This window comes from Thamnophis elegans, chromosome 16, assembly GCF_009769535.1.
Source record: "Thamnophis elegans isolate rThaEle1 chromosome 16, rThaEle1.pri, whole genome shotgun sequence".
In the NCBI taxonomy this organism is placed as follows: Eukaryota; Metazoa; Chordata; class Lepidosauria; order Squamata; family Colubridae; genus Thamnophis; species Thamnophis elegans.
The window spans coordinates 15,826,487-15,850,911 of NC_045556.1; the positions used below are offsets into that span (position 1 = coordinate 15,826,487).

At 41.6% G+C, this 24,425-nt stretch overlaps 1 protein-coding gene across 1 annotated transcript in view; it reads right to left on the reverse strand.

The window, feature by feature from the left end:
* Nucleotides 1-784: 784 nt before the first annotated feature.
* The window catches only part of LOC116519576 (A-kinase anchor protein 13-like), a 204,194-nt gene continuing 180,553 nt past the window's right edge, over nucleotides 785-24,425 (reverse strand). Inside the window, exons 10-12 of the mRNA XM_032233524.1 lie at nucleotides 15,469-15,548; nucleotides 3,004-3,140; nucleotides 785-1,728 (exon numbers count right to left, since the gene is read on the reverse strand). Of these exons, the coding sequence (XP_032089415.1) occupies nucleotides 3,134-3,140; nucleotides 15,469-15,548 (87 nt within the window). The 3' untranslated portion in view covers nucleotides 785-1,728; nucleotides 3,004-3,133. The remainder of the gene's footprint in view (nucleotides 1,729-3,003; nucleotides 3,141-15,468; nucleotides 15,549-24,425) is intronic.

The window sequence follows — 24,425 nt, forward strand, 5'->3', positions numbered from 1 at the left end:
GTGGAAATATACCAAAGATGGGGCTACCTGAGATCTCCATGCAAAGTTCTTTTTTCTTGATATACTACAATATCTGAGTTTGCCCTAAGATGGTAGCAGCCGATCAGCTGGCTGGGGTGGGGGTGGAGGGACACCAGCGGGATCCATCTTCTCAGATCTACTTGAACGACTTTAATCTAGATTACTTAAATCTAGATTAAAGCAGGAATCCCCAGCAAAGCAATGACACTTTTATACCAAAAGAAATGGAAGCAGTATACACTATTAATTAATTTAAGAAGGTTGGAAGGGACCTTGGAGATCTTCTAGGCCAACCCCCTGCTTAGGCAAGAAACCCCTCACCACTTCAGACAAATGGTTATCCAACATCTTAAAAACTTCCAGTGTTGGAGCATTTACAACTTCCGGAGGCAAGTTGTTCCACTGATTAATTGTTTTTTGCTGTCAGGAAATTTATCCTCAGTTATAAGTTGCTTCTCTCCTTGATTAGTTTCTACCCATTGCTTCTTGTTCTACCCTCAGGTGCTTTGGAGAATAGCTTGACTCTTTGTGGCAGCCCCTGAGATATTGGAACACTGCTATCATGTCACCCCAGTCCTTCTTTTCATAAGGCTAGACATATCCAGTTCCAGCAACCGTTCTTTATATGTTTTATCTTTGAGTCCCCTAATCATCTTTGTTGCTCTTCTCTGCACTTCTTCTAGAGTCTCAACATCTTTTTTACATTGTGGCGACCAAAATTGGATGCCGTATTCCAAGTGTGGCCTTATCAAGGCATTATAAAGTGGTACAGCACTAGGCACACAATTTAATATTTTTCAAATGTCATTGCCTAAAGTTTGATATTCAGATGCCTCCCAAACCAAGGGACAGACATTCTTCTTGCATTCTCCTCTTTGCACCATCTATGAGAATTTGAGGACGAGAGGATGCTTGCTTTTTGTGAAAATCTTGAAATTCCCATGTGTCCACCAGCTGTACCGCAAGCCGTGTTGCCTTCTGGCTTCCTACTCTTGGGATGAGGTCACTTGCAAAAGGAGGAAGTTCTGATGGGAACAGGCAATTGATGCATCTGGCATGGGGGCTCTGTCTTGGTCAGCCAACCTTCAACCCAGCCCCATGGCAGAACATATCTGCAACCCAGCATGTTAATCAAGGAGATAATGCAGGTCAATTTGCTTTGCAAATGTTCTCCCATCTGGCTTCAATCAGGAGCTCAAAATAATCACCTTCTCAAGAACTTCCTTTTCTTTTGTCAATGCTAAGTTACCCAGATGTTACATAAAAGTGTTTCTCAGAACACAAGATCATGCCTGCATCAAGGCTTAGGAGGAGAACTTCTTCTTTTATTGGGGACCGAGTTCAAAATTGCATAAGAACAATATATATATATAAACAAAGCCAGAAGTTTATAGGCAAGAATTCTTGTTCCTCTCAGAGCCTCGCCCTTTTCTTGGGCGCTCCCTAGATTTGTACACAAGGTTAAAGGAATTGGAAAACAGCTTCTCCCTCCAGACGTACATCCAGAATAGCTTTGCTTCTTGGCTAGAACTTCAGCAGCTCAGCTGTGATCAGAAAAGCAAGGGTGGCCCTCGGCTTGCCAGGATTCTCTTGACTCTTAAGGAGGCTGCTGCCTCGGGATGATGCAACCAGGATTGTCAAGACATCCAGAGAGTTCTGGGTTGAGCAAAGGGCTCAACAGTTGAAATATTCAGATCCTTAGAAGATCTAGCAAGGAAAGTAGCAGATTTATCAAAAGTGTCCGAAAAAACAGACTACAGGAAATGACTTCAGATTGCATGATTCATTGCGATGGGCCATGTCACACAACACAGAGAAAAGTATGAGAAAAGAGAAAATCCAGAAGGAGGTTTCTGAGATAACTAATGGGATCTTGAATGAAGACTTTGTCTTAAGGTGGACAGCCTGGGACTCAGAGCCAGAAGCAATCACATAAAAACATTGCTTTTCTGCTCCCCGGAACCATCTTGATCTTAACAGTTGAAAACCAATGCTACAGATTTCTGCCATTTTCAACAAGAACTTGGACTCCAAAACCCATCATCACTAGCCACTTTCTTGCTAGCTGGACAGTAAAATAAATAATACTGGTGGGGGTCATCCTGCTGCTATAATGAATTACATTGTAGACTAGACTGCATTCTGATTAAACATTTCTACGTTGAAGGGATCCTCTCTATTTAAAACCAGTATTTCATACTGAAGTCCTATGCAAGTCTATACTGGCAAGATTCAATTGTCAAGTGAGTTCTACCTGCTCTGCTTTTTAGAGATTTTTACCGATTCTGGGGGACCTGAATGTACAATGTCATTCTCAACATATCTGTAATCCACCACAAAAGTAACTACCGTGTCTTCCCAAAAATAAGACAGGATCTTATTTTCTCCCCCCCCCCCCGAAATAAGCACTTGGTCTTATTTTCGGGGAGGGCTTATTATTTTTGAGGTGTAGGAGGCAGTGAGTCTGGTTACCTCATAGCTGCTCCTGTGCTGCAATATTTTCGGGGAGGGCTTATTTGCGGGGAGAGGGCTTATTTTAACGCATGCGTTCAGAAGCCCGATTGGGCTTATTATCCATGGAGGTCTTATTTTCAGGGATACCTTTTTTTTTCTTGCTTTGTCTCAAAGGGAGTAAAGAAGCAAGGGAATCAACCAAATAGGGGCATGGGTTATTCCTATTATTACTTAATTACATTTATTATAGCCACCCACTCCAATCAACCTTGGACAGCTACCTATCTTGCTAAAACCCTTGGCTAGCATTGTTGCCAAAGTTTGAAAGCTAGACAGTGATATCTTTCTTAAGCTGACTTCGTTTTCCGCCAGTATCACCAGAGGAGACAAGCAGCTTAATAATGTCATGCAGAAAAGTCAAATGACAAAAAAAATAAATAATACTAATGATCATATGGCTTAGCAGCCAAAGCAAGAAACATTAGTAGAAGAGCTTCGGAAGATCTATTGAGCCAATTTTCATCTTACCTTTCTAAAGTCCACCTCGTCCAGACCATCACTGGAGAGAGGAAAAAGTTCAGAGTCACTCCCAGATCCTCCCTTAACGATCCCTTGTGTGGACGAACCATCGCCACTTAACCTGTCTTCTAGAAAATTGTCACTTTCTGGAAGAAGACAAAAATTAAAACACGGACATGGGTATCATATAATCAGAGACTGCAAATCGAATCAGATACTATGGAGATATGAACTGCAATGTGGTCTTACCATGTACTTGAGGGCATTTCAAGATGTTGGAGAATCCCAGGGAAATAGCAATAGCGCTTAGACTTATATACTGCTTCACAGTGCAATACAGCTCTCTCTAAGCCGTTTACAGAGTCAGCATTTGGCCCCAACAATCTGGGTCCTCATTTTACCAACCTCGAAAGGATGGAAGGCTGAGTCAACCTTGAGCTTGGTGAGATTCCAACTGCCAAATTGCAGGCAGCCGACAGGCAGCAGAAGTAGCCTGCAGTACTGTACTCTAACCACTGCGCCACCACAGCTCTTTATGACACAATGACACCAAGTGGCCTGGTAAATGGACTCCAGAACAGCATCTTTAATGTCTTCACCTGAAGACAGGAGTACAATTTAGAAGACAAGGCACAAGAGGTGTAATGGTTCAGACTACCAACGGAAAGGAAAATCTGGGTGGAGGTCATCAGAAGAGCAAACCAAGCAACTATCTATCTTGATGAATAATAGGACTGGACACCCAAGACCCAAAGAAGTCCTTGCCAGAGACATTTTAAATTCTTATAACTGCTTAATGTTTCCATTACATTTTTTAGCTTTCGCAGCAATTCTCATATAATATATCCAGTCAGTAATTTCTCCATCAATCCTGCAGCATATGTCAAATAATTTGCCAAAAAGTATAATGAAAATGCAGTATAAATGTCTACATTCAGGACATTTAAACTCCAAAAGGGGAGAGAGAGATTAATTCTTTGTGTGACCCAGATAAAGTGTGCAAAACTTTCCATAATCTCTTTCTTATTCTGCAGCTGTCTATTATTATTATTATTATTATTATTATTATTATTATTATTATTATTATTATTATACAATTGTATCACAGCGGCCAGTTGTTTCGCCGGATTTGGCATTGGTTACTAGTCGGACCCCACCCAGGGACCTAGGACGTTGTAACGTATTTTCGTAATATGCGTGCAAATCCAAGCAGTGCGGCTTTTTGCATTTGACTGATGGTGATTTTGTCAATTTTTAACTGTTTTAAATGTAATTCCAGTGCTTTTGGAATAGCACCCAGTGTGCCAATTACCACTGGAATTACCACTGCTGATTTGTGCCATAGTCGTTGAATTTCAATTTTTAAGTCCTGGTATTTTACGATTTTTTCATGTTCCTTCTCAGCGACCCTGCTATCATCTGGTATTGCGATGTCTATGATTGTGACCTTATTTTTCTCAACCAGTGTGATGTCTGGTGTATTATGTGCCAGTATTTGTATGCGAAAATCCCACAAGATCTTGACCATCTGATTTTCGGTGACTTTTTCAGGCTGATGTTCCCACCAGTTTGTTGCTGTTTTAATATTATAATTTTTGCACAAATTCCAATGGATCATTTGTGCTACTGAATTGTGCCGCAATTTATAATCAGTCTGCGTGAATAATAATAATAATAATAATAATAATAATAATAATAATAATATTACGAAAATACGTTACGACGTCCTAGGCCCCTGGGTGGGGCCCGACTAGTAACCAATGCCAAATCCGGCGAAACAACTGGCCGCTGTGATACAATTGTATAATAATAATTATTATTACCAGGATTTAAAAATTGAAATTCAACGACTATGGCACAAACCAGCAGTGGTAATTCCAGTAGTAATTGGCACACTGGGTGCTATTCCAAAAGCACTGGAATTACATTTAAAACAGTTAAAAATTTACAAAATCACCATCAGTCAAATGCAAAAAGCCACACTGCTTGGATCTGCACGCATACTACGAAAATACGTTACGACGTCCTAGGCCCCTGGGTGGGGCCCGACTAGTAACCAATGCCAAATCCGGCGAAACAACAGGCCGCTGTGATACAATTGTATAATAATAATAATAATAATAATAATAATAATAATAATAATAATAACAACAACAACAACAACAACAACTCCGCCATTGCCAGTCCCAAGCCCGGATGAGAAAGGAGGAAGGTTGGGATCAGGTTGGCATCTGGTCCCGTAAAAAAAACCCCGCCAACCCATACAATATGGTGAAAAAAACGAATAAGAATTCCATACCGCATCGGTCGTCGCGCGGGTTAACAAGGGCCGCGGCGGATGTTGGGGTCCCTGGACATCCGTCGACAAGTGGGCTACAAGTGGACCAGCCAACAAAACGACAAACATATAGTGCAGATGAAAACCGTGCCATAATGGCCTGTTACTACAACTCAGAGCCAGAAAAAAGAGTATATTTAAAGCGAATGTATGAATTATGGAAACAACAATATCCAGATTCAAATGTTAGTGAACAACGACTAGCAGATCAAAGGCGATTTATTATACGGAATAAAGTGTTTAGTGAAGTTGAACATGAGGAAATTCAGGCAAATTGCAAAACCCAAAAAACAATATCACAAGCGGAAATAACTGATATTCAAGACACAACTAAAGACACTATAGTAGAACTCCCAGAAGAAGCTCTCGGGGAGGAAATAACATCACCACCACTAGAACCAGTTATCATTGAACCAACTGATGAACTAACTCAAAAACAAAAGAATTGAAGGATAAGATCATGGAGCATTTTCTGCTTAATGAGGAAAGGCAACGTTTACCATCACTAAAAACTGTGACTAAGAAAATTTTGGCCCCTATCATGAAAATGGTTAATGCAGTGTTTTCAACAATTGAACCGGGATCCATCTTGGAAACAAACCAGTAATGTACAGCGCAGCTGTAATAGTCACTAATGAACTAGGCATTAAAATTAAAGTACCTAGTCACACAACAGAAAAAGCATCAAAGCCAAAGTGGAAAATCCGTTTAGAACAAAAAATCAAAAAATTAAGGGCAGATGCTAGTAACTTAAAGAACATGCATGAGCAACGGCTTAAAAACAACAAAATCATAGATCGGCTAATCAGAAGATATAGATTGGATACAAGAAACATCAATGAAGCTGTAGAGATTGTAAAACAGCAGATAACAGCAACAGCTAGAAAAATTGAAAGATATGAGGCACGAATCATCCAATATAAACAAAATCAGCAATTTCGATCAGACCAACGGTGTTTTATCAAAGTCTTAATGTGAATGGTGACACCAAAAGTGAAAAACCAGAAAAGCAGGCCACAGTTGAATTCTGGAAAGAATTGTGGGAAAATGCAAAGGACTACAACAAGGAAGCAAAGTGGATACATGACTTTGAGAAAACCATTGGCAACAAACAAATGCAAGTATTAGAAATAACAACTGAGATGATCAAAAATCGAGGTTAAAAAGGTAAAGAATTGGACATCACCTGGAAAGGACCAATTACATGGTTTCTGGCTCAAATATCTGACCAGTTTACATGCAATATTGGCCAGGCAACTGAATGAAATTTTACAAAAGGGCCAAATTGATGAATGGTTGACAACTGGAAAAACATACTGATTCAGAAAGATCCAACTAAAGGAACAACACCTGAAAACTATAGACCAATAACATGCTTGCCAACAACCTTCAAATTACTCACAGGCATTATTGCAGATAACATGATGGATTATTTGGAAACAAACAACATCTTGCCAGTAGAGCAAAAAGGCAACAAAAGAAGGAGCAGGGGCACAAAAGATCAGCTTCTAATTGATAAAATGATATTAGAAAATTGTAAGAACAGAAAAACGAACTTGAATATGGTCTGGATTGATTACAAAAAGGCATTTGACTCACTGCCACATAGTTGGATCATAAAATGCTTAGAAACAACTGGCATTAGCAAAAATATTACATCCTTTACTGAAAAGACAATGAAACAATGGAGAACTGAGTTGGCAGTAGGGAATGAGAGCTACGGAATGGTTAATATCAAGCGAGGAATTTTCCAGGGTGATTCACTTTCACCTCTTCTCTTCATCATCGCAATGATCCCACTATCAGTAATCTTAAAAAAAAATGAAATTAGGCTACCAAACAGCCAAAAAAGCTGAAAAAATTTCGCATTACTATATATGGATGATTTGAAACTCTATGGCAAGTCAGAAATAGAAATCCAATCATTGACAAATACAGTCCGAGTATTCAGCACCGATATTTCAATGCAGTTTTGGCATGGAAAAATGCGCCACTGTATCCATAAAAAGGGGCAAAATCACTGCATCTGAGGGAATTGAAATGCCCAATGGCCAATAATTAAATGCAAAGAAAATGAAGCCTACAAATACTTAGGCATTCTGCAGTTGGATAACATCAAGCATGGAGAAGTAAAAACTATTGTCAGGCCGAGAGTAACCAACAGAGTTAGGAAAATTTTGAAATCTAAATTGAATGGTGGAAATACAATCAAGGCCATAATACCTGGGCAATACCAGTTATAAGATACACAGCTGGCATAGTTAACTGGACACAAGCTGATTTGGACCTTTTGGACCGAAAAACCAGGAAACTAATGACAATGCACTACAGTTTACATCCACGTGGTGATACTGATAGACTATATCTGCCCCGAAAATCAGGTGGCAGAAGATTATTACAAGTGAAGCAAACAGTTGAAGAAGAAAAACATGCACTGGCTGATGATTATTTAAAAGAAAGTCAAGAACATCTATTAATCGAAGTAAAGAACAAAAATCTACTGAAGGCCCAACAGACAAAACAAGAATACAGAAAAGATGTGATAAAATCAGAATGGAGAGTTGGCAGAACAAAGCACTGCATGGTCAATTTCTGGAAAAAATAAAGATAAAGTGGACAGTGAACAAACTTGGTTATGGTTAAAAACAGGTACATTAAAGAAAGAAACAGAGTCACTAATCCTGGCTGCGCAAGAACAAGCTATCCGCACAAATGCCATTAAGGCCAAAATCGAAAAATCCTCTGATGATGCCAAATGCAAACTTTGCAAAGAGCTGATGAAACTGTTGATCACATACTCAGCTGCTGTAAAAAATCGCGCAGACTGATTATAAATTGCGGCACAATTCAGTAGCACAAATGATCCATTGGAATTTGTGCAAAAATTATAATATTAAAACAGCAACAAACTGGTGGGAACATCAGCCTGAAAAGTCACCGAAAATCAGATGGTCAAGATCTGTGGGATTTCCGTATACAAACCGACAAAATACTGGCGCATAATACACCAGACATCACACTGGTTGAGAAAATAAGGTCACAATCATAGACATCGCTATACCAGGTGATAGCAGGGTCGCCGAGAAGGAACATGAAAAAATCGCAAGATACCAGGACTTAAAATCGAAATTCAACGACTATGGCACAAACCAGCAGTGGTAATTCCAGTGGTAATTGGCACACTGGGTGCTATTCCAAAAGCACTGGAATTACATTTAAAACAGTTAAAAATTGACAAAATCACCATCAGTCAAATGCAAAAAGCCGCACTGCTTGGATCTGCATGCATATTACGAAAATATGTTACGACGTCCTAGGCCCCTGGGTGGGGCCCGACTAGTAACCAATGCCAAATCCGGCGAAACAACTGGCCGCTCTGTGATACAATTGTACAATAATAATAATAATAATAATAATAACAACAACAACAAAACAACAACAACAAACCATTTTAAAGCAGTATAGAAAAAGAAAAGTACCAGATATTATTAAGGAACTTGCCATTTTAATTTGTGTATTCAGTTTCTGTAGCTGCCCATCTCAGCCAAGTGACTCTGGGCAATACAGTCTTCCACCGCAAGACAATCCAGCCAATAAGATAGACCTGTTCTGTAGCCATCTTTATTTACTTATAAATGCAGAATTGTTTTAATCCGTATTTCTTCCATAGATAAAGGTGTGCAAATAAGAAACTCCAGTTCCAGTTTGACCTTTGAATATCAATCTTCCAAAGGCTGAAAGATAGTGACTGAAACCACCAGCCACTTTCCCAGCAATCTTCCTCTCTTTAGCCTGAGTAAGTGCTAAGAGAAAGATTAACCCGGCTATGAAAAGGTTCTTACCTACTCCAAGTATTTAGGAGGGGAGCCTCAAATAATTTGCACCTGCAGGATCAACTTCCCTTCCTTTCCCTTCCCTTCATTGCCAATTTAAATCCTTCATCTGTCCATCTTTTCTCAACCTTTTTGGGCAGAACTCTTGAAATAATTTTCAGGTCTCAAGGAACCACTGCAAGAAATATGGCTCCTTCACCAGATGAATGGTTAATATTCACCAAAGTAGTTGCCATTATGCAAAGGGTTTTTTTTTCTGTTTTAATGGATGTGAGTCTTTCCCCACACTTTCTCCATCCTCATTGGCTCTATTCTTTTCCATAAGTTGAAGAAGGTGAGAGAATTTAAAAAGGGAGGGGGAGAGAGAGAGAGAAGGAAGACAGAAAAGCCAGAAGTTGCATTGATCCAGCTGGAATTTAACAGAGCATATCCCACTGCCATTCCAGTCTGAGGGCAAGCCCAAGCTCTGTACCGAAAGGGGGGGAGAAAAGAAACACTAACAAAACCTGAATGGAAAAATCACAAAGGAAGTTCCAGATGGCCACGGGGCATCCCTATTCCAGAAAATTAACAATTGCTGAGTTGCAAATGCATAGCAAATTTGGCAAAACGTCTTCCATCTTTTCTCTTTCTCTAATACCCTTAACATCACCTAATCTAAAAGCAGGAGGAATGTGGGCTTAAACTCCTCAAAACAGACCCTTTGCACACAACCACACAGAAATTAGTTGCATCTGATCTTGGCCTGGTTCAGCCATAACAATTTTTGGGGGTGTGTTTTTGCTAAGAGAACACAGAACAGCAAATTGCTAGTATTTCTCCTTCCCTTTCTTCTTTCTTCCTTCCTTTCCTTTCCTGTTCTATCTGGACAGAAATTTTCCTTTCAGGATTGAACAAATCCTGTTGTGTTAGTTGCGAAGTCATGTCTGACCCATGCAACTCCATGGACACGTTCCTCCAGGCCTTCCTATCCTCTACCAAGCCCTGAGTCCCTTTAACTCACACCTACTGCTTTGGTGAGCCATCCACCACCTCATTCTCTGTCATCCCCTTCTTCTTTTGCTCTCAATCGTTCAAAGCATTAGACTCTTCTCCAGTGAGTCCTTCCTTCTCATTAGGTGGCCAAAGTATTTCAGTTTCCTCTTCAGGAATCTGGCCTTCTAAAGAGTAGTCAGGGTTGATCTCTCTATGGCAAGTTTGATCACCTGCAGTAGAAGGGACTCATAGGAGTCTTCTCCAGCACCAGAGTTCAAAGACTCCATTCTTTCAGCCTTTCTTACTGGCCCAACTAGGAAGAAATCCTAGATCCGGTTAACAGGAGAGCTGTAATTTCTTTTAATGACAGTTTGCTCAGCAAACTAGGATCAGGAAACTCTTAGAAGCGATCTTCCTCTTAGCCTAGCATGTGGTAAGGCCCACGTAATATCGGCCAAGCCATCTTAACGAGGAAGAACCATAGCATATGAATAATCCCAAGAGAAGCATTATTGGCCTGGAGAACAGTTATGATATAAATGAAGGCAAAGTGAGAAATAGAAAAGACTCAAGAAGAAAGAAAAAGTAACATGTAATCAATAAGAAAACTATTAGTTGGATAGCTATCCTGCAACAGCTGAGGGTTTTTCTGAACTCTTGGAAACATTCCCTCTTCTTTCTAGAGAAACATGATTTATTTTTCTGTTTACACTTGTGCTCTACGTGTGCTCACATTGTGCAATCCAAGATTATTTCATCTCTCCTGATGGCCTGATAAATCTCCAGAGGCACGAATGCCACTACAACAAAGCTGGAAGGATGACAAGTTCCCAACAGAGATGCCATTAACTTGCAGAAAAAATCTGATTTATGGACTGACCTCTCTATGACCACTCCTTCCAACAAAAGAAAGGAAACCTTGCAGCTTTCAAGGTACAATTAAGGGGGTCAGGGGGGAAATTGGGGATGCAGCAAGTAGACAGCATCTCCTTTCCTTGAACATTAAGCAGAATTAAGAAGTAAAATGATAGCATGCTACTCTGGGCTCAAACATGGAAATGTTTGATCCTACGTACAATGGAGGAATGGTTGGTCGAGAATGCTGAAACTTGTAAAGGTGGCTAAATTAATTTCTTTCATTTCAGACAACACTTCCCCCCCCCCCCGCCCCAATATCTATATTTATGGCTGACTGGAAACCCCTTATGGACTTTTGCATGAGACTGAAAAAATGTACTTGCAATTTGCAGTTTTGATGATTAGATGATGGAACTTGCGGAAGATGGCTAAATTAGCTTCTTTTGATCACAGAAAAAAATAATACCTATATTATGGCTTACTTGAAACTCCTTACAGACATTTTGCATGGAACTCAAAAAAAAGTACATGGATGATTTGCGATTTGATGTTTGGGGAAAAACAGAGGGGGAAGAAAACCTTTTTTCTTATATGTATAAACTAACAGATAACTTGTACCTGTGCTTATATTACTGCAAAGGAAATTGCAAGCTCTTTGTATTCATTTTTGCATTTGTGCCTTTTTCTTTCTTCTTTCTTCTTTACTACTTTTAGTTTTGCTAGTTGTTAGTTTTTATATTCTTTGAAAAATAAATATTATGCTATATATACAATACATTTATTATCAATTTTATATTTAATTATATTATGTTTATATTATGGCAAGGGGGACACAGAAAGACAGAGAGGGAGGGAAGGATGGATGGATGGGAAATACAGAATGATAGAAGAGTCAGGATTTTCTCACAAATGCAGAATCTGGTTTTCCCCCCAGATCAACTGAATGTCGATCCATTGGTTGCAACTGACCAACCAGCTTGTCATCTGAGCATGACATCATAGGCGGAGAGTGACTGGCCCAGCTTTCATTATCAGTATCATTTTAAATAAAGCTTTAAGGATAAATCTTCATGAGGAACTTACTATAGCAAACATGAAACAAATTGCATACATTTTTAAAATCTCCCTCATAAGAAGGAACCAAGTCAGCAGACAAGGTATTAGGTTATAGAGAGGGCTAATTTTTTTTCTTTTTAAATGAAAAAAACAATACCTAAATGTGAGCATTATTTAGGGATTTTACTACCCAGGAGTAGGGAGTGGAGGACAAATAAGTAAATGGAGTCCCTAAAACACCGTATATTTAATTTAACGGACATTGATGGACATTAAGATCATGGTTCAATGTTGTTAATCATGTTTCCATTACTGTAAACTAAATATTATAGTATGATCAATCAGAATAGAGCTGAAAGGGACTTTGGAGGTTTTCTAGTCCAGCCCCCTGCTCAAGCAGAGAACCTATACCAGTGATGGGCAACCTTTTTGCGTGGTGTGTCAAAAATCGGCAAAAAATCGAGCATAACTCGCGTTCTGTGTCACTTCGACAAAAACATAATTTTGCGCAATTTATAGTTTAAACTACAAAAATGTATAATTGCAATATATAATTGTATTTAATAAACCAAAAACAAATTATTAACATACCTGCTTAGTAACTTCTTTCATCCTCACTTTTTTCCAAGAGCTGGGAATGATTAGTTTCAAATGTCTATTTATATTCCACGTTCTGCTTACTACCGTTTCAGTACATAGAACGCAAAATGATCTGCCATTTTTTTCTATAATGCCATACATCTCGCTCCATGTCTCTTGAAAGGGTCGGCCACTGCCACTACCACTCCCTTTACTTAACCTTTGTTTTTTATTTTTTGGGTGCTCCATCAGTGGGCCAGTGACAGCAGATAGAATTATAGATAGCCAATTAGGGGTTAACTAGCCTAACAGCTAACACAACCTCCCCCTCACTTATCTCAGTTATTGTGGGCAATTACAAGTCCATGGCACCCTAATAGTTGCTGCTAATGGCGCTCACAGTTCCCGTTGGCACTCCGCTGTTCCCTGCTGTGGTGCGGTCGTAACCGACAGTCCAGGAGTAGACTCTCTGTGCCGGCCTGACTGGAGAAGGCGCGTACTGTTCCCGCGCTCCTCTCCTGCGGGTCCTCCCTCGCCGCGCTGATGACGTGTGTACGCACGGCATGCATGCCTTACCAGCAGCCCCTGCGCTCAGAAAGGGGCGGCTGCGATACAGTAAGTGAGTGTGGGCGGGGGAGATCACACGTCCCGCCCCCCCCATTCCTCCAGCACAGATTCTTTCATCCTCGGCGGCCGTGCAGGAGCCGAGGATGAATCGCATGAAATCCTGTGCGTGTCACCCCAAATGGCTACGCGTGTCAGCACTGACACGCGTGTCATAGGTTCGCCATCACTGACCTATACCATTTCAGACAACAGTTTTCCATCTTATCTTAAAAACCTCCCATGATCCACATGAGAAGCCACACAAGTTAGTCCTACAGGTTGTGCCACTGGCTAAAATATCTTGCTGGTTTTATTCTTTCTTATCTAATTTCTGCCTTTTCTAATATGAGGAAGTCTTCAAAACGAATTATACACCACTAACACTCTGTCATGGATCATCGTCATCTTATTTCAAGGCACATCTGGAATGAAACCAGTGCATCAAATCCTGATGTTCTGAGCTATAATTTGAAGTTATTCTCATGTCTTCTGACCAGCAAAATAGGTTTGATATTTCTGGATCAATATTCATTTTCCTCCAGCCTCTCTCATTCTCACACATTTACAAACCGATCAAAATGATGATCATGATTTTCTTTGGTGTCCAAAGTAGCATCATACTTAATTCTCTGGCTGGGAAGGATGGAACATAGACCTGCTTTCCAGAAATAGGTGGCTTCCAGATGTGCTGGGTGCAAATCCCAGAATTTGGAGTTATCTGCCTGAAAAAACTGGGGAACTAAAGATCCAACACATGGAAAATCAATGCTCTCAGCAATGTCTACCTAATAAGAACACATACTTTGGTAAAAAAAAGGTACTTTTACATTTAAATGTCTATGGAGATTCTCAATCATCCAGGTCATGGTTGTTCCAAGGTGCTTTTTTTTCCAAAAGGCAATGGATTTTCTTGGGTTTTTTTCCTTTGAAAATGTTTCACTTCTCATCCAAGAAGCTGAGAATTGAATCAATCATCCAAGAACTGAAGAAGCTTCTTGGATGAGATAAGTGAATGTTTGCAAAGTGAAAACCCCAAGAAAGTCCATTGCCTTGGAAAAGCCCCTTTGGGACGTTCTTGGGATTTAAATTTCTTTCATCATTCTCTTCATCAATTTTCTGGCAGTCAACACTCATCTTGGATTATATCTCAATCTACCTTTCTGGCTTTAAAATGAAAATTGAGGGAGGAAGCTTTGTTTCAAAGTTCAGAATATTCCCCGGGCTACAACACAAGAACACAACTGAAAAACAGTTTGTTTGTTCTGATCTTGGATCACACATCATTTGAGCTTGGCATGTTGCCACATCCCGAGTCTCCACTGATGTTCCTAGAGATGATGCCCCAACATCAACACTTCCATCCCTGGAGATTTGCTCTCCCTGGGACATCAGAGAATGACTCTCAATTTAAGAAGCCAGATTTGAGGTTGAGACATGTTTGCCGAAGGCTTCAGATCAAGGATGGCAAAATTCTTTTACAATTTTGGAATCAAAATTCTCTTCCCCCTTGAGGGGCTACAGTCGTTATCACATCCTTGATCACCGCCTCTTTGTTCTCCACCATAACATCCAGTTCAATTGTCAGTCAATTGATCATATACATCAAGTCTGTTGGGCTTTTAACTGAAATCAAGGGTGCATTCCTCCTTGTCGCCCACATATACCATAAATTCCAGTTAAGGTAATGGAGAACAGCAGGGACTTAAAACGGGGAAGTTAAAAGTGAACACGGGTATTGTAATAGATCCCTGAATTTTGTAATGAGAAGATGTGGCTTAGAGACCTAACAAGAGGAAGAAAAAAAAAGTTGGGCTGTGAATGACTGTCAACCGCGGGGGGGGGGGGGGTTGTATGTTTAAAATTGTATTGTATGTTTACTCTTTAAAAAATGTATAACTAATAAAGATTACTTAAAAAAAGGGGGGGTGCATTCCTGCCCATTACTACCGGTTCGGAGCCCGAAGAATTTAATTAATTAATTATCTGGGAGAATGCTGATTGGTGCTCTCAAGAAGTCTAACCAGAAGCTCCTTCAACCCCACCCAGATGTTTGCATTCCTCAAACACAACCCTCTTGATTTTTGACACCCTGTGTTGGACAGTACTTGGTAGCAGAGGCTACTGCAGTCTGACAAATGATCTGCGTTGGGCAGCTCCCCAAATATAAGATTTGGAAACAGCACAGCCCTCCTCTTATTTCCAATGGCAAGAAAAACGGTTTTCTCTTACCTGCAGGTTGCAAGGATGCTTCTGCTCCAACAATAAGGAATCTGGAGAAGGCTCAACGGGGCACCAGTTGTCACGTTAATCTAAGGCAAGGGAGAGAGGTGACAAATTAATGGGAATCTTTCCACACACCGTGTATCTTCTTGTTCTGTTTCAGTTCTGCATTTATTGTTTTGAATGCTCTTGTGATAATTACTACATTATGGTTTTAGGCCATGTTGTATTTATTTACTGTTTTATTGGATTGTTTCCCGTGAGGTGGGTGGTCATAAAAATTTGATTATTGAAATAAATTAACAAAACTCTTTATCTCGACTTGGTCACACTTCACAGACTTCCAACGAATCAAGAAAATAGAATTTTTTTTAACACGGCATATTAATCTTTAATATTAAGTGATGAGGAACCTCAGGACAAACACTAATATTTGCTTCATTTCCTTTATGCTGAATTAAAAGCAGAATCAATATGATTCCCATTCTGTTACACATTTCATTCAGACATATTATGTAGAAGCTTAACTCTTTGGAGAAGAGGGAGGGAGGGAGGGCAGTGACGGGGTAGGGAGGGAGGGATGGAGGGGAGGAAGGAAGGAAGGAAGGAAGGAAGGAAGGAAGGAAGGAAGGAAGGAAGGGGAGAGTAACAGGGGAAGGAGGGAGAGAAGAGGGAGGGAGGAGGGAAGGAAAGAGGAAGGAAGGAAGGAAGGAAGGGAAGGAGGGAGAGAAGGGGGAGTGAGGTAGGGAAGAGGAAAGAAGGGAGGGAGGGAGGGAAATGACAGGGGAAGGAGGGAGGGAGGAACAGATGGAAGAACAGGAATGGAGGAAGGGAGGGAGAACAGAAGGATGCAATTAGACAACCCATAGACAGGTGGATGGACTGAGTTACATCAATGAGCCACGATGGTGTGGTGGTTAGAGTGCAGTACTGCAAGCTACTTCTGCTGCCTGCCAGCTGCCTGCAATTTGGCAGTTCGAATCCCACCAGACTCAAGGTTGACTCAGCCTTCCATCCATCCGCGGTGGGTAAAATGAGGACCCAAAATGTTGGGGGGCAAGAGGCTGACTCTGTAAACCGCTTAGAGAGGGCTATAAAGCGGTATATAAGTGCTATGCTACACTGATAATGCATACATTACCTGACTGACCAGGTTAGGGACATACAGTATCACCCTGGAGAATATGTGGTCACCAAGAGTCAACAATGACTTGACAGTACAGAATCAAATCATGTATATGATCCCTTCTCTCCGCCCCCCTCCTCCCTCCCCCGTCCCTCCATGTCACACTGCAAATCATCGCACCACCTCTGGAGAAGGCAGAGCCTTTCAAAGGCCCAAAGCAGCTCCACCTGACTCATACCTGCTTGGACCGCAGGACTCCAGAGTCTTTACTATCACCTGCTATGAAAGAGAACCTACCTCCAGCTACTGTTTTAGTGCTCTGCTCCAGCCTCAGTCCATACCTCCCTGCCAAGAATCAAGTCCTTTGTGGGATTCAAACTTCTGAAACACAGTTATAGCAAGTAATTTCACCAAAACGGACCGGGGAGGAGGGGGAAGGGAACAGATTATTTTTAACGTTCGTTTCCTTTTTAAACCCTGGGTTTCACATTTCCTTTAATCATGTTTTAATTTAGCTTCCAGGTGCAAAGGACATGCTTTTTTTTCCTGTTTGTCAAAAGCTGCATCTGCATTGCACTATGGCCCCCAATTCCAAGTTTTGATTTCCAGCACAACAGGCTACATAAAACTTAAGGGCACCTCTATTAATTGCCAATGATAACAACGTGAAGCGGTGGTGTCTCAGTGGCTAAGATGTTGAGCGTGTGGATCAGAAGGTCGGCAGTTTGGCGGTTCGAATCCCTAGCATTGCATAATGGAATGGGCTCCCGTACTTGTCCCAGCTTCTGCCAACCTAGCAGTTCGAAACTGGCTCAAGAGTGCTGGCTCTTTGACTTTGAAACGGAGATGGGCACCACTCTAAAGTCGGGAATGACTAGCACATATGTGTGAGGGGAACCTTTACCTTTAACTTAACAACGTGACAGTTAATATATATGACTTACAATCGTATCTGTGCAGTTCCCACCATTCAAAGGGACAGAATTGAAAGAACTGAGGGAATGCGGGGCACGGAATACAGCTACAAATGCTACCTTTCCTTCCCAAGAAGGACATATCTTGTTCTTAGGGCTGCAGTAAAAAGCTTGAGTGCCTAATGACAGTTAAACGCTTGGAAGGGTAAGATCATAGTAACAGTGGCACTGAGCACAGTGCCTTCCCATCCATGATCAAGGTCCTGCATAACCTGGTATGATAAATCTTGCAAAATTAAACCTGGGGGTAGGACAAGAAGCAATGGGTGGGAACTAATCAAGGAGAGAAGCAACTTAGAACTGAGGAGAAATTTCCTGACAGTTAGAAGAATCAATCATTGGAACAACCTGCCTCCAGAAGTTGTGAATGCTCCAACACTGGAGGTTTTAAGTAGATGTTGGATAACCATTTGTCTGAATGGTTTCCTGCCTAAGCAGGGGTTGGACTAGAAGACCTCCAAGGTCCCTTCCAACTCTGTTATTCTATTCTATTCTAAACATTCATTTCTGTATGTCTAAGCTGTTTTCTCACAACAGTTGTGAAAAATTGAAATTTTTCAACACGGAAGACTGGGGCTGTTCTTGCAAACCAGGATACTTCTCCAAGTCCTAGCTCAACTGAACAACTTCTCTCTGATTTTCTGCAAAGCTGAAGGATGCTTTGTTTGGTTTTCTTTATTAACTTGTCACCACATTTTTTTTTTTTAAAAAGACACGAGACCCTAGAAAGTGTGCAGAGAAGAGCAACGAAGGTTATAAAAGGTCTGGGGGGGGGGGCTAAATCATCTGATGAGCGGTTTGAGGGAGCTGGGCAGAAGTGGGTTCCTACCAGTTCGCACCTATTCGGTAGAACCGGTTCGTCAAATCTACGAACTGGTTAAAAGAGGTTCCACCAGTGGACCCAGAAAGCAGGCCACACCTACAGAAGAGGTTCCAAGATTTTTTGAAACCCACCACTGGTCCTTGGATATGATTATTCTACACTATCATGCTCATATTTATAAAACTCGGTGCCTCTGTGAAAGGTAAGGATGACTACTGCGTTTGTGGGGCAATCAGAACATTCCGTGTGTTGAAGTTGTTTTAATGCAAACCAAAGATGCCTTTTAAAAAACAAGTTTACATCATATTCTTATGCATGCCAGTGCTGTGTGTGAGGTAATTTAAGGTGGTTCTGACAAGTGTCGTGGCATCTTCATATCCGGTCACATGGGCGGCAAGCCACTCCCATCCGGTCCCATGGGTGGCAAGCCACTCCCACAAAGGAGGCCACACCCACAGAGTAGGTTCGAACAATCTTTGAAACACACCACTGGAGCTGGGTGTGCCTAGCCAAGGGCAGGATAAGAAGTAGTGGGGTGGAAGTTTGTTAGAGAGAGATTCAGACTAGAAGTAGGGAGAAATTTCCTGACAGTGAGAATAATTAAGAAGTGGAACAGCTTGCCTCCTGGGGTTGTGGGTGCTCCATCACTGAGAACTTTTCAACAAAGCTGATTAGGGGAGGCTAAAACATAGGAAGAATGGTTGCCGGAATTGGTATGTCTGGTTTGATGAAAAGAAGAACTAGGGGTGACATGATAGCAATCTTCCAATATCTCAGGGGTTGCCACAAAGAAGATGGAATCAAGCTATTCTCCAAAGCACCTGAGGGTAGAACAAGAAGCAATGGATGGAAACTAATCAAGGAGAGAAGCAACTTAGAACTGAGGAGAAATTTCCTGACAGTTAGAACAATTAATCAGTGGAACAACTTGCCTCCAGAAGTTGTGAATGCACCAACACTGGACGTTTTTCAGAAGAGATTATATAACCATTTGTCTGAAGTGGTGTAGGCCAGAGGTGATATTCAGCAGATTCTGACCAGTTTTTGGAGAACCAGTATCATAAATTTTGACTAGTTCGGAGAACTGATAAATACCACCATTGACTGGCCCTGCCCCCATCTATTCTCTGCCCTCTGAGCTAATCGGGAGGAAATGGGGATTTGCAGTAACCTTCCCCTGGAGTGGGGAGGGAATAGAGATTTTACAATATCCTTCTCCTGCCATGCCCACCAAGCCACGCCCACCAAGCCATGCCCACCAAGCCACGCCCACAGAACTGGTAGTAAAAAAAAATGAACCCCACCACTGGTGTAGGGTTTCCTGCCTAAGTAGGGAGTTCGGACTAGAAGACCTCCATGTTCCAGTTCTATGATTCTATATTCTATGTTCTGCGTCTAATGCAGTGTTTCTCAACCTTGGCAACTTGAAGATGTCCGGACTTCAACTCCCAGAATTCCCCAGCCAGCATTCGCTGGCTGGGGAATTCTGGGAGTTGAGGTCCGGACATCTTCAAGTTGCCAAGGTTGAGAAACACTGGTCTAATGCAATGGATGATCCAAATCCTTGGGTTCTGCGCTGCTTCCTTTCATTAAATTCCATTTTTAAAAAACTTGCTATTCCAGTTCAAAAAGATCTGGGAAATGATACATGACCTCTCCCCTCGAAGCCTCCATTTTAGGCTCTTTCCCATTTCTCTGGATTAATACATCCAAGCCAGACTGTGTGAGCCATTCCACTGGCTGCTTTCTTTCAACTGCCTCTTTCTCTGCCAGGAAAGTCAAGCTCTTCAGAGTGACAAAACATTCTCAGACTGCCACCTTACTGTTTGATGGAACAGCTGCTAATTTTAGCTTGGAAAGCATCCGCGTGGGGAAAGGAGGAGAGAGGAAAAATGCCAGGGACCGTTAGCCAAGAGAGGTATCCGCCTCCACACTCCTTATTTAAAGACAAAACTAACTCCAGATTTCAATCAGGAGAGTGGGGGGGGGGAGTCAAATAAAAACAGACTGAAAACTTTGGGACCAGGAGACAGAGCAGGTGATAGATAGATAAATAGATAAATAGATAGGTAGGTAGGTAGGTAGGTAGGTACATACATACGTACATACATATCAACTTCAAAGTAGGTGGAGAGGGTGATAGTTGGTGTATTATTAAAATAGGACGTCCGTATTAAAATTCCAAGAAGTTTTATTATTATTATTATTATTATTATTGGGGGGGGGAGGAATAGATATTCATAGGAAGTTGCAAAAGTGGATATGCACAAAATAAAATAAAATGGGGAAAGAAATGAAAATGGATTCAGCCCTGCTCTCTGCCATGAAACTCAATGGTGATGGATTTAGTGGGACATAAGCAATGGAAGCCTACATAAACAATAAATCCCTGACCAACCATTTAGCCATAAATTGGGCTGAGTAACATGGGAAAGGCCATTCCTTCTTGGGCTAGTTGTAGCAAGGGTGCAGAAGCAGAGCCCGGATTCCACCCTAATACACCCTTGAAAAAAAGAAAAAATCAGAAGCAGAATGCATAGCACAAAAATAATATCAAAATATGGGTAAGCAATTTTCTGATCAAAATATTAACCGAAACCAACCACAAACTTAGCTAGCATGAAAAAATGATGCCAACTGACAAGAAGAATACACAAAGCATAATATATATACCGCCGGGACCATACACTTTTTTTAAATTGGTATTTATCATCGTCATTGTGTTTTTGCACCAGACCTCCTATACATAGGACTGCTAACCCTTTCAATAAAAAACATATACATATACATATGCATATACATATATTAGAGACATCTAAGTAATTTATAGGGACGTGGTGGCTCAGTAGCTAAGATACTGAGCTTGTCAAGCAAAAAGGTTGGCAGTTCGGTGGTTCGAATCCCTAGCGCCATGTAATGGAGTGAGCTCCCATTACTTCTCCCAGCTTCTGCCATCCTAGCCGTTCGAAAGCATGTAAAAATGCAAGTAGAAAAATAGGAACCACCTTTGGTGGGAAGGTAACTAGCACATTTGTACGAGGGGAACATTTATCTCTACCTAAGTAATTACCCATACAAACCTAGCAAATGATTCTCTTTGTCTACTGAAAAATCCTCAAGTCCTTGGTTATCTTACAAAGAACATGCCTCTAAGTAACCATGTCTTGTCCTAGATATGCCACTGCTGCTCTCAATTTCAAATCCTGTCCTTGGCAAGAGACCAATCCCTCATGAGAACCCAAGACTCCCTTCACAAGAAAAAGGAAGAAAGGGGAAAAAGACTACCCAGGATCTGACCCTGATCACCTTAAAGGTGGGATACGAACGGAGGAGGTGCAGCTCAGCCGAAGAAGACACAAGCCATGCCCTACCTTCAGTAGCACCACTTCCACAGCTCTCTCTTCTTTGGAAATCTCGCACAGGCTGTATCGTCTCTTGTGCCGCTCGTACATTTTGTCCAGACAAAGAAGCAGCAGAAGGGAGCCAAGTCAACCATTCACTCCTAGAGAGGATCAAGCAGTCCAGAAGCCTCTCCCGGATGCCTTGGCCGAGGGTTCTCCTTGTGCTTTGGAGAGATCCCTTCTCTGAATTGCAGAGTTCAGCCAGGAAGAAAACACAGCCCAGCAGCACTCCAGCTGGTTGATTTTTTTTTTTAAAAAAACCTTCTTGGAACAGGGTGGCTTGTATGGAAAGTTAGACCAGCAAGCAGGATGGAGGCGCAGGAGGAGACGGTTAGCCGTGCAAAAAGTTATTTATTTTTAAGAAAAACAGAACAGCAAGTCTTCCTTGAAACTTCTCACTGAACGTTCTCGAGTCTCTCTCTATTTAAAAAAGAGAGAGAGAGAGAGAGAAGAAGAGACCTTGCATCCAGAAAAGGGGAGAAGATGGGGGAGAAACAGCCAAGGCTGGATGTCTCAAACAGACTCACCAAAAAGAAGAAGGGAAAGAAGGCAAGGCAACCCAACTCAGAAGAAAATGCCGCTGTTGAGAGATGATACGGAGGGAAGACCGTCCAGTAAAAAGGAAACCAAAAATAATAGTGCTTTTTTAAAAAAATTATAACAATAAAGGAATGCCCCCAAATTGGTTTTCTAAGCTACTTCTCGAAGAGGGTCGTCTTTTCGGCCAGCCTCAAAAGTTTGGTCTGGAATCAGTTTTGAAGAATGATGACAGCAACAGGCAGGGGGAGGTAGGGGAGACACCTCCCTCCTCCCTCTTGACCCAAGATCAGACGTCACGGTTTTGCTCACTGCCCCACAGAATTCTGTGAGAGCAGAAAATTTAATTGCAATTGTGGGAATATGATTCATCCCTTTGGAGAGAGATGGGAGGAGGCAGGCAGGGCCAGCCTTCCCCTCCTACGGCCCCGATTCATTTTCTCTTCCAAATGGGGAAGCGGGGGGGGGGGGGGGGCGGACTGCAGTTCCCCAAAGGGGATGAATGGCTGACTCTTGCACTGATCTTGGGAAGGACCACTTTTGAATATTGTAAAGGGCAAGAAATTGGGGCCCAGAGCTGCCTGAAATCCAACACAGTCGGCTGGCTCCGAGCTTCTCAAACACAGACAGGAACGGGTGGAGGGGAAGAATATTGAGGACTCCGTTCTGCTTTGAGCAGAGGAAAAAGAAACAAAATGCGCGATTGGCTTGTGCAAAGGAGGGGAAAAAGTGATCCCCTTTTTTTGTTCTTAGCCAAAGGGTTTTTTTTTTATTTGAAAGAGTGTACCCCTCCCCTTCCCATCTTTACCTTCGCTTTGGCCAAAGCTCTCACTGCCTCTGCTTCTCAATGGCTTATTCACAGCGACCGAGGGCTGGAGAACACACTGCCACTCAGTTTCCTGTTTTCAAGATCATTGGAGTCTTTTTCAGCCTCCATTTCAGCCCAGGCTGGTCTCTCAAGAGATGAAATCTTGCTGTAGTTCCCTTCCCCACCCCCTATTCTGCTTTAATCTTGATTCTTGGTTATAGAAGAAAGGAAGAAAGGAAAGAAGGAAGGAGAGAGGAGAAAAGAGGGAAAAAAAGAAGAAAAAAAGAAAGAGAAGAAAGAGAGAAGAGAGAGAAGCGAAAGAGAGAGTGAAAGAGAAGAGAGAAAGAAAAGAGAGAGAGTAAGATGAAAGAAAAAGAAAGAGAAGAAGAGAGAGCGAAGAGAATAAAGATAAAGAAAAGAAAGAGAAAAAGGGAAAGAGAGAAGAGAAAGAGAGAAGAAAGAAAGGAGAGAAGAGAAAAGAAAGAAATATAAGAAAGAGAGAGGAGAGAGTATGATGGATGGATGCAGGAAAAGTGAGTTTCGAGAGGTGCCGTGATAAAATAAAATTGGGGTAATAGGATCCCCTTTCGACCCTGTTAAGTTCTAGACAGCAACTATACAGAGGCATGGAAACAAAGCATCAAGGATTCACTCTTTCTTCCTCCCCGAAGGTAAAGATAGAACAAGTGGGGTAACTCACAGACAGCAATGTTTGGGGAGCTCAACCTGTTCCATTCCTCCGTGAAAAGTGGGCATTTCTGGACCTAACGACAAACTATGCATTCCTCAAACAATGCATAAATCAGTAATTTAGAAGACTGTATCAAGTCTCTTTAGATCACCTGCCACGGAATTCATTCCTAGTTCCCACTTACGACTGTGGCATACACCCATGGTCACATTAATCAAAGTTACGATGGTTTGCAATGTCACACAATCCCCTTTTGGGACCTTCTGACAAGCAAAGTCAATGAAAGCCAGATTCACTTAACAACTGTGTTACTGACTTAAAAACTGCAGTGATTCACTTAGCCATGGTGGCCAGGAGGTCGTAAAATGGGCAGAACTCACTTACAAGTATCTCACTTAGCAAAGGAATGTTGGAGTCGATTGTGGCCGTACGTTGATAGCATTAAGAGACGCAGGATGCCAAGGAAAATGTGATTGGCAGTGCCTTTCCATCCCTACCTGTGTGCATCTGATCGGCCATTTGGGAAAGAACAAAGCCGGACGCGATAATCTTGGCCTCTTCCATCCCCTGAGCATTTCTGGTATTATTATAGCAATAGCATTAGAC